This window comes from Pagrus pagrus, assembly GCF_965226575.1.
Source record: "Pagrus pagrus genome assembly, chromosome: 4".
Taxonomy (NCBI): domain Eukaryota; kingdom Metazoa; phylum Chordata; class Actinopteri; order Spariformes; family Sparidae; genus Pagrus; species Pagrus pagrus.
In genome coordinates, this window is record NC_140188.1 from 16,736,594 (window position 1) to 16,750,929 (window position 14,336).

A 14,336-nucleotide genomic window follows, 5' to 3' on the forward strand; every position below is an offset into this window, starting at 1 on the left:
GGTGTTAACCCAGACTTTTTGTTGCCATGGTGGTGTTTGTCTTTGTGTCTGTAGAGTCAGTAGTAGTCAGATTACATTTTGGAGCAGCTTGCTGCATATATTTGCATATGAATGAGGAAATCTGCTTAATGGTTAATGTGATCAGAAGTCAAGTACGTTGGAAGATAAATACTTTATAATTAATGCATTTATTAGCTTAATTAGTGAACTCATTAGCATGGCAGGTTATGTTTAATATATCATTTGTGATTATAATGGGATGTTAAGCAGCTCAAGTGGCACTCGCTGTACAGGTTGTTGGTTATAATTCTGCCTTTAGGACCTGCTTTGCTGGAGTGAACATCAATGATTAAGTATGTTGGAGTGTCTCAGATTCACTCACGGCTAATATTAGATGGAGATTCACAGGTGTGATAGTGTTACTTGTGTCATGTCTGATTAAAAGTGTTGGAAATCACAGCAACAGAGTAGATTCAGCATTAAAGGATGTTTTGTGGGTTGTTGTGTAGCCTGTGAACAGTGATGTTCGGCTCGTCAATGCTGATGATCAGTTCCCCCGGGGCACTGAGTGGCTCGATGAGGCTGAAGGGCGCTGTGTCCTCTGGGATGGAGCGGTATAAATGCTGGAGCCTCTGGTCTGTGCCTCCTGCTGCCTGCTGTAGTGGGCATGAAGAGCAGTGTTCGCAGAGGCAAGAAGAAAAGGGTTTACACGCTGATAAAAGGCACCACAGGTGAGGCACCGCAGGAGAGGAGGTGAGGCTCTGTGTGGATGAAGCTTGGGGTGGTTGGAGAGATGAAACTATTATCCACTTCTTTAAAGGGAATGAGGCGTTTGTGTTGTAATACTTTTTCTGTGTATGCTGCAGTCGTGATTTTAGCAAGAGATTTCGTCTCTGCTCTCTCAGAATTTTAACATCAAAATCGAGCAAGAATTGTGAAATTGTTTGTTAAACTTGTAAGCGTTTCTGCTCCAAACTCGTCAAAGCTTTGCGATCGACCATGTCGTCTATCTATCTATGTAGGTCGCAGGATCCACCATGTTGGACATTGATCTCTGTGCTTTGGTTGTAGCACAGGAAAGCAGGTCACTGATTTCCTAAACTGTGAAACTATCAATTTCTCCTGTGCCCTGAAGCTCTAAATCCCAGCATAATTAAAACTGTAGGCCATCGATGGAGGAAATAAACCATTGAGGGATTACAGGAGGAGCTTTTTTAACTCTGGTTGAACAGTGATGGAGGGATATGAAGTATTGTCCTGTGGGGATATGTAAAAAAAAAAACTGATCCAGAGTGGCTGTAAACCCAAATGAAATCTTTGAGCAGAGGCGTGTCTCCCTGTCTTTCACTTTGGTGTTTGAGTTTCCATCAAAATTTCAATGACTCTGCATTATGTAACTGCAGCTGGCACAGATAATCTTATCTGCTGGCGCTGACATCGGCCGGACCCGGTGCATTTTTAGCAGTGCCCTAAACACTGAACATGGCGATGTCAGAGGAACTAATAACATGAGGCAGAGCTGTAATGGCAGGATGCCAGATTGGGCCAACATTATATTGGAAGAGTGTGGAAACAACTGCCCTCAAAATGCCATTATGCATCGCTCAATCATCCCTCTGGTTACTCAACCAAACTGTCCTCATATCTGTGCTGAAATACCATTTCATGTGGTAAATGGTATGTTGTTGTTTCATCTGTCCTGACTTTGGCCTTATTTAATCATTTGATGTTTTTTTTTATCCTCCTCCTTGTCTTCATCTGTTTTGCCTGAACACATTCGCCTCTCTTGCCGTACCGCTCCCGGCTCTTGAATCACGTGTACCCCATTTCCTTCCCCTCCTCACATGAACCCCCTGTTCTTCTCCCTCCTGATAAAACCGCTCCACATGTGTGCTCCCTTCTGGTTGGAGATTGCAGAGTGCACTGTAGCCCCAGTTGCAATGGAGGACAGTGACCACGAGGTTCACTCTTCATCAGAAGAGCAGGACTCCTGCCCTGCCTCCCCTAATCACAGCAGGGTCCATGATGCTGAACAGGTATTACTGACAACCCCTAGATCTCCCCAAATTTAACTCCTCTTCTCGTCAATGTCTTTTTATTGAGTTAGAAGAAAAAAATCGTGATTCGTCTTTTGGTCACCTTAACTTTACCTGTTGAGCCTCGACTGACTTTTTCTCTAAAAAGCTAAATGTATTTTTTACTCAGACCAAAAGGTCTTCACGTGTTCTGCCACAGCAACTCGCTCTACTTTTAACCCTCAGCAAACGTATGGTGCATAAACATAACATGAGTCACAGAACATCTCATACTGAATTTTAAAGGCCTCATTGCTTTCTGAGGGCCACTGCATTATTTATCTTTGTGCTCAACTAGCAGAGAGACCATGGTCTGTGTTAGCGGGTGGTAACTGGAGTCCACACTATGTAGAGCAGCCTGCACTTCAGCTGCAAGTCCTCTTACAGGAGAAGCTACTCTTTGTTGTCTAATTTAGCTTTGTGGCTTCATGTGTATTACCCCTAAAATGTAGGAATGAAGAATAAACTGTGTAGCTAATGCCTGAAGTTGTCCTTTAATAAGAACCATTAAAAAGGCCATGTGCCTCATGTTAGCTCTGCAAAATTTCATTTTTCCCAAAAGCCTGCAATGCATCAAATAACAAAAATCATTTTATTTATGGGTGCCATTCACACTAAGGATGCAAACATTTGACCTATCAGATAGAGCCCTGCATACATGGGCCATGCATTAACACCATTTCAAGATTTAGGATTTATCTTTATCTTCATTATGCCCGGGTACAAAGACACTTTGTTGGGCATTCTCTCTGTAGTAAAATGAAAGACGTGCAGCTGGAAACAGGATGTAGATAAAGACAAATGGATAAAAGCAATAAATAAGTAAAGAAAAACATTAAATAAGGGATGATGATGAAGAGATGAAGCAACAGCTAACCGTTAGATACCCTTAGATAAATTGATGTCATCTTTGTGGCAGTCACAAGATAAGCTAGCACTGTATTCATGTGCAATATGTTTAATAAAAGCATGCTCAAAACTAGCATGGCACTCTGTAGAGCGCATACCTCCGCCAAGGCCCTACAGTCCCCTATAATTCAATCAAGTCTAATCAAATATCAAATTCGAGAGCCCTGTTTCACTCTAAATTTAAACCACCCATAGCTGCCAACAAACTTTTACAGTTTTCTTCTGCAATGAATATTCAACACTGTAACTTGTGCCTCTTGAAGACAAAAAATCACATCTCTTTGTTTCTCTGTCGAATTTAAAGCCAAGCATTATTTTCAGTCACCATAAAATATAACAACCCTCTGTGCATTTTCTGCCTTCTGGGTCTCTGTCCCTTTCCTTCTACATCAACACTTGACCTTTCCTAAACCTATCTTTGCCTCCGCCCTCTATATTTTGCCCCATCCACCCCCTTCCACCATGGCATCTCTCTAGCATTCGAGCCAATCCGACGACTCAGAGGTGGAGAACATTATGCAAGACCCTCACCACCAAGGAGGGCACAGCCACCATGAACACAAGCACCACCACCATCATGTGCATGAGCCCCATCATGATGCAGACAGGGAAGCTGAGGGCGAAGACCGCCCCCACACCCCGTCGTATTTGCGCCCCCCGGTGGCAGGCAGGGCGCAGTCGGATTCAGGTTCAGAGCCCAGTTTACCGCAGAACAGAAGTGTGGAGTTTGACTTGCCGTCGCCCCTCAGTCCCACCAGGCCCAGGAGTCCCTGGGGTCGATTTGACCCGTACTACAATAATGAGGTAACACAAGGAGGCTGAGGCAAGAAACTCAGAGAGGACAGACGAGATCTGAGTGGTTTAGTCCTGCTTTGAAAGCGATGGTGTTTGTAATGTGCTGAACAGTTCAGACAAATGAATACAGTTCACAGGATGTGACTAAACTTGTTGCTTTATGTGGTTGAGCTTATATACTTCTGGTTGAACAGGTAATGATTGTGGTTCTGAGATGGTAGCATTGGTTTTGTTGTGTTGTTGACTTCATTAAGGTGTCACACCCTTTGTGGGAATGTTCGCTTATTTTGAATTGTTTGGACTTGTTGATAACAGCGTTTGAAGATGTGACTAATGTGTGCTTGCCTGATGTATTCTTTCATCTTTGTGTGTATGTTTTAGGACCAGGACAAGGAATATGTGGGCTTTGCGACGCTGCCAAACCAGGTGCACCGCAAGTCAGTCAAGAAGGGATTTGACTTCACGCTCATGGTGGCAGGTAAATCCTCGTTTGCACATTAGAAGACATTCGATCTTAAGCCCATCTTTTTACTTTGAAGAGAGTCTTAGGCCTCGCTCATTTTCTCTTTGTTTGAAGGGGAGTCTGGCCTGGGAAAGTCCACCCTGGTCAACAGTCTCTTTCTCACAGATCTTTACAAAGATAGGAAGCTGCTCAACGCTGAAGGTGAGGCAGCCACAGCTTTTTGTTTAGTCTGATAAACATTTGGCCTACAATATATTAAAACCAGTGTTCTGTTTGTTTCCTCCCCCTAGAGCGAATCACACAAACAGTAGAAATCACCAAACACACAGTGGATATAGAAGAGAAAGGTGTCAAACTGAAGCTCACCATCGTGGACACCCCTGGGTTTGGGGACGCTGTAAACAACACTGAATGGTACGCCTGAAACATCTTTTAATTAAAAGAAATTCAAGCAGAGCTGCGGTGTTTAGAAAGTCATGTGCAGTAGTTGTGCTTCGCCTCAGAGACTGAACGTCCTCTTGTGTTTGTGTTCTAGCTGGAAGTCAGTGGCTGACTACATCGACCAGCAGTTCGAGCAGTACTTCAGGGACGAGAGTGGCCTCAACCGCAAGAACATCCAGGACAACCGCGTACACTGTTGCCTCTATTTCATCTCACCCTTCGGTCATGGGTATGACAAATCTGCAGGGAGCAGCCTCCTCTCTCTTTTATAACTCCTAATAATCGTGGATATTAACCCCTCTGTGCTACAGCGATGAATCAGATCAGTGGCTGCCTTTACTTTCCCTAAATTACACAATACATCACAGCAACTTGCATTCTTTTACACATATTTTTTTCCCTGCACCTAAGTGAATGAGATTTATAGTAAATATCTATCCTTGCAGTGCATTCAGCCCCATAAATTGTTAATGCAGTGAGGCTCCTGCCGAGAGTTAAAGCAGTCCTCAGCTGCCTTCAGGTGAATTCGCTCTAATCAATTGTTTTTGCTGAGTGCTGATGTGGTGCTTTTCACCGCATTTGTGCACATGCACTCTTCCACATCAGCGTGCTCATTAAAGAACACACACACACCATAAACCTGGAGTAATACTGCAGTGCACTTTTACAGTCAAAGTGAAACTGCTCCCTCTGTTGGTGAGAGTCAGTCATTACTCCACACCAAGAGGTCACATAGGGAGCAAACCCAGAGGTTTAATGTTGTGTCTTATATTTTATGTCACATTAATGTCCTTAAATGTACATCTTGATCATCACAAAGATAAATTACTTGATCCCAACTTTTTATATGGACACATATTGAAATGTGTTTTCAACAATTCAATGTTTTTTTTATCAACTTTATCTTTAAATAATCAAATGAAAAATGATTCCTTCATGATAACATGTTCCGGGTGTAACGCATAAGTATGCTTTGTTTCTCCTCCAGCCTCCGACCTTTGGATGTGGAGTTCATGAAAGCTCTACACGAGAAGGTTAACATCGTCCCCATCTTGGCCAAAGCAGACACACTCACCCCCAGTGAGGTGAAGAAAAAGAAATTCAAGGCAAGGCTGAGATTCACAAAACTAATTTATTTGTTTCGTGATGAATAAATAAATTTCCACTTGTATATTACTGATCTTAAAGCCAAAATACATGTTTTCACTCCTCCTATTTTCTCCTTTGTCCATTTCTTTGTAGATCCGGGAGGAGATCGAGCAGTATGGTATCAAGATATACCAGTTCCCCGACTGTGACTCTGACGAAGATGAGGACTTCAAGCAGCAGGACATGGAGCTGAAGGTGGGAGCCAGAGCTGCTGGGTGTCTTCCTCTTTGCTCTTTCTTCATAATTTATTTTCTACATTTCAGAGTCAGCAGGCTTTTGCAGTCTGAACTGCACTTTCATATATCGTGACGAATTTTTAGACACATAAATCTCTTCTGTTGTCCTGATCACATCACAGAAGATTGTCCAGTTAATAGTTATTTTAAAAGGGAACATACAGGCCATTTAGCAGAAGACCTTGGCAGTCAGTCCACTACTGACTGCACAGTATGATGAGTCAACCGTTCTCTGGCAGTGAACACACCGTCAGTGTGCCAGTATATCTCTCTTTGCCCGTGTCCTTGAGTAACCCCTGATAAGAGCACTGTGTTAACCGTAGCAGAGAAAAGATGGAGGAATTTAAATAATGGATGTGAAGGGTTAAAAGTTAAGGACGTTATTGTAATTATTAGAAATGCAAGTAACAAAAATATGGAGAATAGACTCAACTGAGGATGAAAGATATGATGACACTAAGGAGGCGACAACAAAAAGTACATCTGCACTGCACCACTCACTGCTCCATCCTGAATAACCAACTCATCTCCACCCTCCCCCACCAAACACTGTTTTAATATTACCATCCTTTCTGTTCTCCCAACAAGGAAAGCATTCCCTTCGCTGTCATTGGCAGCAACACAGTGGTAGAGGCCAAAGGGAAGAGGGTGCGAGGCCGTCTCTACCCCTGGGGCATCGTAGAAGGTAGGCCTCCTGGTCCAAATCATCGTTTGCAGTATCTTACGTGTTGCACTGACACACATTTTGTTGAAACTGATCGTCACACTGTGGTTTGCAGTGGAGAACTCGGCACATTGTGATTTCGTGAAGCTGAGGAACATGCTCGTTCGCACACATATGCAAGATCTGAAGGACGTGACCCGAGAGACTCACTACGAGAACTACAGGGCCCACTGCATCCAGAGCATGACCCGCATGGTTGTGAAGGAACGCAACCGCAAGTATGAAGCAACACTGAAGCAAGAGACAAAAATATATTGAACATATACACACATATATACCAAATATCAAGAGATAAAAATAGAGAAAATACAGATGTTTACAGACTGTTTTTGAAGAGAAATCAGTTAAAAATATATATTTTAATCTGTTTTTTTCCTTAGTCACTTCATCACTTTTAAGATATCAAGATTTAAATCTTTTGGAACTAAGGTTTTCTTCAGTGTATTTAAGATTTAACTAAAGATGTTTTTCTATATTTACCCTCACAGATGCGTGCATCTATTTCCAGATTCTCCTATTTGGTATTTTTGCTGCAAAGTGTTAATTAAGTCTGTCAACAGCATGAGGCACACAGAGTAGAGCAGCTAATTACACAGCACCAGAGGAAGACTTAGTGTTAGTTAGGCTGTGCACACCACAGTTTTTGAGCTTGTGATGATGGTTGTGGGAAGTGGACCTGACAAGGTGCGTGCCCGGGTAGTTTCCACTAAGACATATGATGTCTGGGCACTTTTATAAAGAGCCTCTCCTTGTTTATCTGCTACCTTGAATGTATTTTTCAACACAAACCAACAGACAATGCTATCTCAGATCCAGGTCCATCCAACACTGTAGCCTCATCCTCTGTGATACAGAAAAGTGTCACATTAAAGACTGGGGGTGTAGCTGTAACTGTCACTTTGGCCTGAAAAAATGTTGAAATATTTTTCCACAAATGAACTTTCAATATTAAACATTAAACTTCTCTCCGACTCTGCAGTAAACTAACCAGGGAGAGCGGCACAGACTTCCCCATCCCCGTGGCGCCCACAGTGAACGACAACGAGACAGAAAAGCTCATCCGAGAGAAAGATGAGGAGGTACGGCACGCCGACCACGAACGAGACTCGCACCACCAGCACGATCACCACCACGAGTCTGAACACAATTCTGACCACCATGAGCACTCAGACGCTCAGCCCCACGCAGAGCAGCGCTATGTTACGTTGGTCGATGAAGCCCTCTGAGTGTCGTTAGCTCACAGAAGTTTTCTTTCTGAAGCACACTCGGGTCATGTTTTCTGAGACTGACAATGAGTAGCCTCACAAAACATGAATTTGTGTGATTATGCATTAAATCCCCAACTCCCCTGTTCTTGCAAGTCCTTTGGAAAAGAGCTTGTGAGATAAAAAGCACTTAAAGCATGACTGCTTCTTTTTTGTACCTACTCATAGGGCAAGAGTTACATCCAGGTAACAACACTGTTGTAATGTTGTTTCATAATCGTGGTGTCATCATAAAATGAGACCTTTACTCTGAGAGCAGGAGCCAGCTGAGGTGTTAGACCCACAGCTTTTGTCCAGTTGTTCACAACCCCAGATCAAACCTAGTGCTGAGAAAAGCTTCATAATCCTACTTTGGAAAGAGGCAGCACTGCTTTTAACTCTAAGTGTTCGATGTGAGGTTCAACTCTGCCATTAACAGTAACAGTTTCTGTACCCCCACGGGGCTAAATACAATTTGAGTGAAATATGACATAAACTGTCTTTGTCAGAAGAAGAAGAAGAAATATTCTTAGACGAAATACCATTAAATGAAAAGATATTCCTAATATTTAGACTCTTCACATGAACCCAGTCACTGATGACTTCCCAGTAAAGGTAAAGGAAGTGAGCAGGTAGAAACACAGTCGATGATACATCTGTTCGTGGTGAATTATTACAGCCATTTTGCTTGACGTTCCTTCCCCCTCCCCCACTAAATCTATTTAATTTTACCAAATAAAGAGATCATTTCTCCTCAGTTGTTTTTATTTTGTTTTTAACATCAAAAAATGGTTAAATATGACAGTAAAGCGGCAATGATTAGTCGATAAAATCGATAGGCTAGTCGACGGAAAATTTATCAGCAACTATTTTAATAATTGAGTAATTGTTTCAGAAAAGAAAAAAGACATAACATGTTTCCAGCTTCTCAAATGTGAGAATTTGGTGCTTTTTCTTGTCCTATATTATGTTAAAATTAAGATTTTGGGCGTCCGACAAAACAAGATGTCTGATGATGTCATTTTGGACTGTAGGAAATTGTGGTCTTGATTCCTGAAAAATAATTGTCAGATTTATAAATAATGAAAATAATCTTAAACTGACTCGTACACTACACTACCTCACTGTATGTTGAGAAGGCTGAAAAAGGAAGATGTTTTTAAATAGCTGCAATACTTCAACACATGTGTGGTGTCACAGCAAAGGCAGCACGATGTTATTCAGTATTAATGGCTTCCAACAAATGTAAATCTAAAGCAAAACGAAATTTTAAGTTTGACAAGAAAAAACTGCATTTTGATCTCCCAAAAACAAAAAAAAAACACAGAATATGATTAACTGGTTAACCAGCAAACTGTTACGAGTATATTTTTGTACCCTGGGAGGCTCCTTTTGTAGAAGTAAATACTCTGTAGTGAAGGATAAGAGGCAGGCGGAGGAGCCAGTGGTCAGGCCGCAGTCGCTCGTCACAGGTCACGTGATCTCGACAGCACAGACTGATCTCCCGAGTGTTATTGATTTGTTGTCTGTGCAGTCATGTGTAAATAATCAGCCGCACCGTGCTTCTAACTAACACTGTTCCCGTCTCTCCTCACAGTTGCGGCGGATGCAGGAGATGCTGCAGAGGATCCAGGATCAAATGCACACTCAGAAAGACGCCTATTAACGCAGGACAATGGTCACACTCTCTTAAACTGGGATTTAAAAAAAAAAAAAAAAGAAAACCCAGGAGACCTTTATTCCTCTCTAGAACACTGACATCCCACTCAGCCTCATCAACAGCACGTCACACATGGACCAGGGACCTGCGAGGAGGTGGTAAGATGTTCTGACATTTGCGGCTCGACGACTCCCTTTATCCTCTCTGACATTATGACACCACTGCTGCAAAACACTCGACCCTCATCTCTGCTGTTCTCTGTCCTGTCAGAACATGAAAATGATTACAAACAGGTTTGTTGTTTGTTCGTTTGAAGAAATCCTCTCCCGGGTTTGTTTAGTCGACATAAATGTTAAGGAGAGTGTTTTTTTTTTTTATTTAGCCACATGATCACAAGGTTGTTTTATTTTATTTTGTTTTTTACATGAGGTCTGACGTGAGGTTTACGTGTGCTGACCTGCTCCGATTATTTTTAAGCACACTTTTCTGGTGCAAGTGTTCATTTTTACTATCTCTATAGGTCAACATGCATATATACTGTAATAATTTAATTTTCTATATTACACTCATAAACATTTGCTCTACTGTTTTTGATCTTTTACGTGTTCCTGGTTTTATTTACCCTTCTACACTGCTTGACTTTGTGTGTGTTGTTTTATCTTTTATTTTCCCTCCAGCTGAGGTTCATCCGGTTTAAAGGGACAGTTCCCCCCCCAAAATCAACAGTGCATCTTTTTCCTCTTACCTGTAGTGCTATTTATCCATCCAGATTGTTTTGGTATGAGTTGCCGAGTTTTGCAGATATCAGCCGTTGAGGTGCCTGCCTTCTTTAATGGAGCTACCTGGCACTTGGCTCGTGGTGCTCAAAGCACCAGCAACGTCCCTTTCCTTAGATCATGACCCAGCTACTCAGCGTAATCTACAGACCTTGTTGTGAGCAGTTTCATGCAGGAACTAATTTCTTTCAACGGAACCACTCGTGGAGAAGAGGGTCGTGACAGCGCAGGATGTAAACATTAATTGTGTCCTCTGCGGCTGGGCTGTAATGTTGGCTAGCTTAATTAGCTTAGTTAGCAAGCCTCTCGAACACTAGAAACAGCTGTCAACGGTGGTGTTTAAACATTCTGCGCAATAAGATGCAAAACAACTTTTTGGCGTTGCTCCCACATTCAGACATGACGCACATGAACACACCGAAGTCGGAAGAATGACTTTCCAACTCGGGAATGGTGCTGCATGGTGATATGCAAAGAAAATAGTTCCTACATGAAACAAGTTCTGTGGATTATGATGAGTAACTTGGTCATAATTTCTGGAAAGAGACATAGCTTTTGAATTTGTCAGATTTTTATTTATTTTTTTGTGCCATCTAGTCCTTATATTCGAGAGAAGGCAGACATCTCTACGGCCGATATCTCCAAAACTCTGCAACTGATACCAAAACAATCTAGACAGATAAACAGCACTACAGCTAAGAGTAAAAAGTATTTTTGATTTGGAAGTGAACTCTCCCTATAGTAGTTATGTGTGGAATGTTTAAATTCATTTATTTTTTTTATCAGTGTCTGCATGTTTATCATACTGTAATTGCCACCTCTGCTGCCTGACAGCATGGATGTTAGTGGCTCTGCTCAGTGTTGGCCAGTCTTAACTCACTGCAATGCTTACTGCCATATCAACTCAAAATAATCCAAACTTTTACATGACAGAGGACTCTGTTATTATTTGGAGAATTCCCCAAAACCGAGTCGGTTCATCTCGAGGGCTGATCATGACCATCACCAGTTCACATGTGAGAGCTGAAGACACCTGTTAGTCGTTAGAGGCGATTAGGACTTTGATAAGACAAGACCCTTAATTTGCATGAGGCGAGTGTCTAAGGGAAGGGTCGCATCAAAGGCCATGCAGTGTATTTATTTTTGCATGTGTTGTTGTGAAGGTTACTCAGATTGCAGATCAATTAAGTGATCATGAGGTTATTTATGGGCAATGGAAATATGTAGCTACTTCATCATTGGGGGGGAAAAAGGATTGAGAAGAGGTGGATTTTTTTCTTTATTTTGGTTGGTTATGATTATATCCTCATTTCAAGGGAACTCTTAAGTTGGATGTGTGCTAACCTTAATGTTTCTTGTAACCAAAGCCAATAATGACGAGCTTAACTGTCCCAAATTTTGGATTTTCCCTTTTGTGTGAATATAATTTTGTACTGAAATGAGGAATATTGTTTGAAAAACGTATCAAAGCCAGGAGTAATGATCAAAATTATTGAATGAACTTGATTCTCTTGTTAATCATGTCTATGTTCCAAGTACGAGCCCCTTTTTTTTGGAAATTAAATGACTCTGCCATGTTGTGTGACCTTTGTTATGTAAAAAGAAAAACAAAAAATTACATTCCTTGAGCTTCTGTCCCAGAGTCAGGTATTACTTTTGTTTTGAATTTTTTTTTATATTAAACTTGTCTTTTGTTATTCTACTTTTTGGAGTATATTTATGTAATAAATTTATAAATGAAATGTGGACGGGGAGGACAATGTGTACAAATTCTAATATTGTAATAAAATATGAATATAATTTCATGTCTCCATCACACACTGGGCTTTGCTTTATGTTATGGCTTGATTTTAATACACTGGTTTAACTAATAACACACTTTAATCAACTAATCCAAACAGTGTTATATGCTACACAGTGTACAGTAAAATTAAGAGTTTTGTAAATGGAGTTCTGACTGGAGTGCTGCTGTCTCTGACGTGTTGCCCTGCCCCCTCTGGTGTCGCTAACTCTGGGCTGTAGTTAACAGCTAGTCAACTAGCGTGTTTGGCCGTTTAAATGTTTATTAGGGTCCGGGCAGCTAAGCTGCCAGGAACCTATTGTATTCCTAGGAATTCTTTCTTTCTTTCTTCTTCTTCCGAGGAAGTCATACTTCCCATGGGCGAAAACTCACCAAACTTTACAGAAATGTCCGGCCCCATGCCAGATTTACTTAATTCCAAGGACATGTCAATATTCCTCCTGGGGGGGGCACAATAAGCGTTTAAATTTAAAAACTTTAAAAATACCTACAAAATCAACAGTACATGCTACAGTTTTGAAACATTCACCAAACTGTAGCCCCAATACTGCTGAAACTTTAGTCCACTTAAACTCATTACAAATTATGAAGTCCATCACTCAGTTTTTTTCAAAACCTGTAAAACTTATAAAACCTATCTCCTCCCACAATTTTTGCTCAATTGTCACCAAACTTGCTAGAGAGCATCTTCAGACCATCTTCCACAAAACTTGTTTCTCGGATTTTTGATTTATCAAAAATTAAGCCTACAGTGCATCAAAATGTTTGACTGTAAACAGTACTATAAACATATACTATCAAATTCTTGCTAAATACATCTTCAATCTTCCTGAAAAAAATTGAGAATATTTTGGAGTCATGGTTGATGGAGTTTGGCAAATATCAGAATTTTATCTCAAAAACTGAATTTTTGAGAACATTTTGAATTCTGCTCTCATGGGAACAACTGGAGTCAATGGAAGAGTGGCATTTTTAAACATCAAATTTTCTCTTATGAAGTAAAACACTTTAAGTTAAAAACAAATCACCAACATTTCCATGCTGTCAAGATGCAATTTATGTATTATCAGATTTTTGTTCAGGTAACAGAATTTCTGACATTTTGACCATTTTTTAAATCTGCCTTGACAACAGCTGCCCAGACAGTGACTCCTTGAGTCGACAAATCAAGCTACACAGCAGGTCTCACTTCCAGTTAATTAGCTCAGTGAGTTAGGAGCTGGTGCTTGGTGTCAGGGGTTGTGGGTATAAGACCCAGCAAGGATGATGATGATGATGACAGATCAAAATGTCAGATGTCCTCAACATTGAAACACAAGACCATTGTCCTGACGGTGGCATCGCAGCAAGCCTCTAAATGAAATAAAAACAAATAGCTTGGACTGGACGATGGATGAAAGCTAACCAAATTTTGCACAAAGGTCCAGTCTCATGCCAGATTACCTCAGCTGTAAACCCAAGCCAATAGTCCTGATGGTGCTACAGCAAGCGTCTAAAGTTCAAACCTTTGAAAATTCATAACAAATCAACCATACTTGCTACAGCTTCAGAACTTTCATCAAACTGTAGCCTCAATATTGAAAAAACTTTTGTACATTTAAACCTATTAAAAATTATGAAGTACATCACTCAGTTTTTTTTCAAAAACTGTAAAACTTCTTAAACCTATATCCTCTCTCCTCCTTTGATTTATCAAAAATTGAGCCTCAAAAACTGAATTTTTCACAGCATTTTTAATTTTTCTTTCATGTGAACAATTGGAGTCAATGCAATGATGACATAGCTAAACATCAGTTATTCACTTATGGAGCAAATCAATCATTTTTAAAATTACCAACATCTCCATGCTGCAATATGTGTATTTTCAGATTTTTGTCTTGATAACTGAATTTTTTACGGTGGTTTCAAATCTGCCTGCACAACAGTGACTGGCTTACTCAATTTGTGAAGCCACTGTTGTATTGCCACTTGCCAATTAGCTCAGAGCGATAGATGACAGTCTTTGGTTCCAGAAGTTGTGGGTTCAAACCTCAAGTGGTCCAAAATGAGCATTGTTGTCAACT

The 14,336-nt window shown here is 40.9% G+C and overlaps 1 protein-coding gene across 2 annotated transcripts in view; it reads left to right on the forward strand.

Moving 5' to 3' along the window:
* septin4b (septin 4b) overlaps positions 1–12,290 on the forward strand; it is a 48,852-nt gene extending 36,562 nt beyond the window's left edge. The window contains exons 2-13 of one of the 2 annotated variants that reach the window (XM_084350093.1): positions 1,918–2,036; positions 3,462–3,788; positions 4,161–4,257; positions 4,357–4,443; positions 4,533–4,656; positions 4,778–4,912; positions 5,672–5,789; positions 5,926–6,027; positions 6,657–6,753; positions 6,848–7,010; positions 7,772–7,871; positions 9,634–12,290. In XM_084350093.1, the coding sequence (XP_084206219.1) occupies positions 1,918–2,036; positions 3,462–3,788; positions 4,161–4,257; positions 4,357–4,443; positions 4,533–4,656; positions 4,778–4,912; positions 5,672–5,789; positions 5,926–6,027; positions 6,657–6,753; positions 6,848–7,010; positions 7,772–7,871; positions 9,634–9,702 (1,538 nt within the window). In that variant the 3' untranslated portion in view covers positions 9,703–12,290. The remainder of the gene's footprint in view (positions 1–1,917; positions 2,037–3,461; positions 3,789–4,160; positions 4,258–4,356; positions 4,444–4,532; positions 4,657–4,777; positions 4,913–5,671; positions 5,790–5,925; positions 6,028–6,656; positions 6,754–6,847; positions 7,011–7,771; positions 7,872–9,633) is intronic. The other variant, XM_084350094.1, reaches the window with a different exon arrangement.
* Positions 12,291–14,336: the final 2,046 nt, after the last annotated feature.